We start from the raw sequence: 4,193 nt of genomic DNA on the forward strand, positions 1-4,193 counted from the left end.
ACAGTTTATTATAAATTTACTTTTAATAAAAGTGTTTATAGGTGTCTAAGTGGTGTCTTAATAGCAACATCATTGTTAATTTACTTAAAAAAACTTGTTGATATATATAAGCATAAATTTAATTTAAAACATATAATTGAAACAAAACTAGGGTTGGACCAAAATCTAGGACCGTTCATTATTTGGATAAAACCGAATTGTCTAATTGGACAAATTGGATTGAACTATTTGGATTGGTTTTCAACAAAACTGAATTACTATTTTGAATTTCGGATTGATTTTGGTTTATAAAATATGAGCCGAATAATCCGAAAAAACCGAAGAACAATTTATTATCTATTTATTTTTAATATAACTATAACTATTTATTAATTTTATAATTTATTTTTTCAAATAAGTTTAAAAAGTTTCATCTAACAAAAAACATTAATGTGTTCTCTTAAAAGTTCTTTATCTATTAAATATTAAATTATAATATACATTTTTTTGTAGTTTATAAATTTTAAATCACAATTAAATATTTTTTTGTTTCTTCTATAAAAATTGGATAATACTATAATTATATATCATTTTAAAATGTTTTACTTTTTGAAAACCGAATTATAAAACCGATCAAACCGAATTATAATTGAATCGGATCGGATCGAATTTGAATTTAGTTTAGATTATTCGGATCCAACTTTTGAAAACCGAAATCAATTTGGATTACTTAAATGGATCGGATCGAACCGATCCATCCAAACGAACACCCCTACCTAAATCCACTAGGTATAGCCTATAGCTATCCCTTTACATAACACACGATGGAGAAGAGAAAAGAAGAAACGTTCAAAAAGTTTGATTTAGAAGGCATGCAAAGTGTAAGAGTTAAAAACTTTAATTTATTGATGGATTGATTGTTATGCTGATTTAATCGGGAGTTAATTAACTTGAATATGGAATATCGGGATGGAAAAAAGAAGGCATCATCATGAGAACAGCTAGCTTGGGTCTACTATTCTCCTCCAATACATTATACATATTAGAATATAATTACATATGAATATATATGAATGGAAGAGAGGAGAGGTCAAAGAAAGAAACAGGAAATGGACCGTTCATAACTCTAAATTCCACTTCCACTTCCACTTCCACTAAACAAATAAACTAACATTACCCACCCACTAAATTGGTTTCATTTCACAACAGTAAAGTCAAAAAGAAAATCCTCGATCTGCCTCATTATACAAATCTAACTCACCAAATAAAGCCAAACCACAAGGAATTCCAAAAACATTCTTTCACAGCTATATACCTTCATTTGTTTTCTCTTCCTAGCTAGCTTGTCTCTATTTTATAAGATTCGATCGAGAACACCATTCAAACTTTCTCTTTTGGAATTAACCCATGGATGCTGCTCAATGGCCAAAGGTAAGCTTTATTATATATGTACAAATACTCAACATCATGCAAATTATGAACCTCGCTTGCTCCATCTTTTTTTATCCATCTAACTTTCATATGAAAACATGATGTGCTGTAACTTTTTTTTTTTTTTTTTTTTTTCTTTTGCCTTTTTGGGATCCTGCAAGACAGAAAGTAACTCCTTGTTTCTTGTTCCAATTTCACTATCCATGTTCCCTTTCTATCTATTAATCTTTAACTAAAGATGTTTCTTTTTGACTTAGCTCGTTAAGAACTTAATCTGGACAACTATACATGATTGGTTCCTTTTTGTTTCCCTTAATATATATATAGAGAATGACTAATTAATGGATTAAGACAAAAAAAAAACTAATAATTAAGACACTAAACACCTATTTTTCTTTCTTCTTTATCCCTCCCAAAATGCTCTCACGATTAAAACTCATGAATATTGTATAAATTTAAGATGAACATTATGAAACCTGTTTTTCGAAATGTCTGGGTAAAATTGTCATTTGGTCTTATATAAATATTTTATGCAATCTAGCAAAAATAAAAATAAAAAACAGACCTAATTATATATGTATGAAAAACTATATTCAATTCGTAGGGACATCATTAACTATATACAACATACATGACTTAATACGGAAGAAAAAACCGATGTGTGTGTTTGATTTCAGGATGGTACAAGTAATGGAAGTTATAATAATAATAATAATCAAGTGGAAGATAAGAAGGTAAAGCCACAACATGAACAAGCTCTCAACTGTCCAAGATGCAATTCCACCAACACCAAGTTCTGTTACTATAACAATTATAGCTTAACACAACCACGATACTTCTGCAAGTCTTGTAAAAGGTACTGGACTAAAGGTGGGTCCCTCAGAAGCGTTCCTGTTGGTGGTGGCTCAAGAAAAAACAAGAGATCCATGCCTCAACCAATCGACCTCTCACACTTTTCTTCTCAAAATTTCACCACCCATGAACCTACACAACAACAACAACAGTATCATCTTGGCTTCTCTCAGTTCCTAAAGCTACCTAAGATTGAAAATGGAAATGCCAACTTTTTATCTTCTTCTGATGCTGATGGGTTAAATTCTTTTAGTACAAGAGGTACAACAAGCTGGGATTTAATGTTGAATGGAACAAGATTCGGTCTCCAAGACGCGAAGCCAACGCTGGGTTTTCCTTTTCAAGGGGATGGAAGCTTTCAAGTGGAAGGTACTGAAAGTGAAAGAATCATGTTACCCTTTGGAGTCTTGAACCAACACCATTCATCAAGGGAGAGTGGACAAAGTATGGGACAAGGAAATTCAAGTGGATATTGGAATGGGAGTTTTGGTGGTGGGGATTCGTCAACATTGTATAACTGAAGAGGCTTAATTAAGTCAAGTAGCCATATTACTAGCCAGCTTAGATGATGATTAAACAAGTGGCATGCATTAATTAGTACTAGCTAGTATGTCTATCCTTGGAATCCAGACCGAGTTTTAGGGTATAATCAATCTTGTTCAAACAATATTAGAACTTTCTTTCTACATTAATTACTATTTAGGTGAAATTAATGTTCTTTTTCTCATTTCGGCAGGTTTCCCATATTTAAACATATATTGCATATTCACTCCTGATGGTGTCATAAGTAGCATAACTCTCGCCTATGTACTTGTAGTTTACTTGCATGTACTATATAGGAGAGCAGTAACTAGTTTGAAAGCATGTAATGTTGCTTTTGCACCATTGTTGCCATTTAAAGTTGTTGATGAGTGTATATAATGCCATCGAGTCAGAATTTATACGAGTCCTAAAGGGATTTAAACTATGATGTGACTGATACAAGCTAGGTGGTGAGGGGTGTTGATCCCCAATCACGACAAATGGTGGGATCAAGGAGGTCTGAACATGGATGTTCAGACGTAGCAGACGAGTATCAGGATCTGATTTTGACCAAGTCAAAATCTATCCAAGTCTGAAAAGACTTTTGATGTTTTGGGTACGATCTTAACTGCCCCTTAACTATTTATAACTTCCGAAAAACAATCATTTTGTCATCTTTATCCATTTAATGGGTACTATGAGTATATATATAGTAATGATACACCAAGTTTTTGGCTCTCCTAAGAATCTGAACATTCGATATATGAGTTTAGTAAGTTGTTTCGTGCCCAAGAACTAGAAGTGCCGTCTTGTGGATTATTCTGCATTGAATTAATTTGGAAACCAAGACATAGCTATGGATGAACTATCGATTAAGAAAAGTGATATCCAGGAACATTGATTATCATTATTTTTTTCTCCCACCGATTTCTAACAAGTATTTTTATCTCTTTGCTTTAGGCATACATAAACCCATTAAAGACAACACATGCTCAAAATGAATATAGGCTAGCATACATGTGAATGTTGGAGGTGTGCAGAAACACAATGATGAGAAGTTGCTACGCTTGGGAGAAGGTTGAGGTGGCTTTGACTTTAGAGAATTTGGCACAACACTAATTAATTGAAAGTGGTTTAATTAGTAGATCTTTGGATTTTACAATAAAATAAAAAAAATAAAAAAGATTATTTAATTTAAATAAAGAGGTAGTATTTGAAATTTGAATCATATGACCCTGCCAGTGGCGGCTTTGGGTGTACAAGTAGTGCGGTCGCACTAGGTCTCAGATTTTAAGGGCTTATGGATTTTGGGAAAACATATAGTAATGGTGTTGTTATTCTTTTAAAATGCATTTTTATGTGTTTTTATTAAAAAAAATAGCAATTAGCTTTATATACAATGTAACATT

The 4,193-nt window shown here is 32.2% G+C and overlaps 1 protein-coding gene across 2 annotated transcripts; it reads left to right on the top strand.

Moving 5' to 3' along the window:
• Positions 1-1,136: 1,136 nt before the first annotated feature.
• LOC145063093 (dof zinc finger protein DOF2.5-like) lies at positions 1,137-3,183 on the top strand. Of its 2 annotated transcripts, XR_013687840.1 has the most exons (3): positions 1,137-1,410; positions 2,088-2,905; positions 2,999-3,183. XR_013687840.1 is itself a non-coding variant. In XM_079010683.1 (2 exons), the coding sequence occupies exons 1-2, from the start codon at positions 1,387-1,389 to the stop codon at positions 2,781-2,783; spliced, it is 720 nt and encodes a 239-aa protein (XP_078866809.1). In that variant the 5' UTR covers positions 1,137-1,386; the 3' UTR covers positions 2,784-2,989. The 2 variants fall into 2 exon arrangements, 1 of the variants encoding a protein (XP_078866809.1); XM_079010683.1 differs by lacking the exon at positions 2,999-3,183 and having other exon boundaries at positions 2,088-2,989.
• The last annotated feature ends 1,010 nt before the right edge of the window (positions 3,184-4,193 follow it).

Source organism: Lactuca serriola, chromosome 7 (genome assembly GCF_051521515.1).
Source record: "Lactuca serriola cultivar US96UC23 chromosome 7, Lser_US96UC23_V15, whole genome shotgun sequence".
Taxonomy (NCBI): Eukaryota; Viridiplantae; Streptophyta; class Magnoliopsida; order Asterales; family Asteraceae; genus Lactuca; species Lactuca serriola.

Excerpts from the sequence above, each read along its gene's own strand:
- LOC145063093 (XM_079010683.1), top strand. The coding sequence starts at position 1,387 with ATGGATGCTGCTCAATGGCCAAAG. Across the intron at positions 1,411-2,087 it reads ATGCTGCTCAATGGCCAAAG|GATGGTACAAGTAATGGAAG; the intron begins GTAAGCTTTATT and ends GTTTGATTTCAG.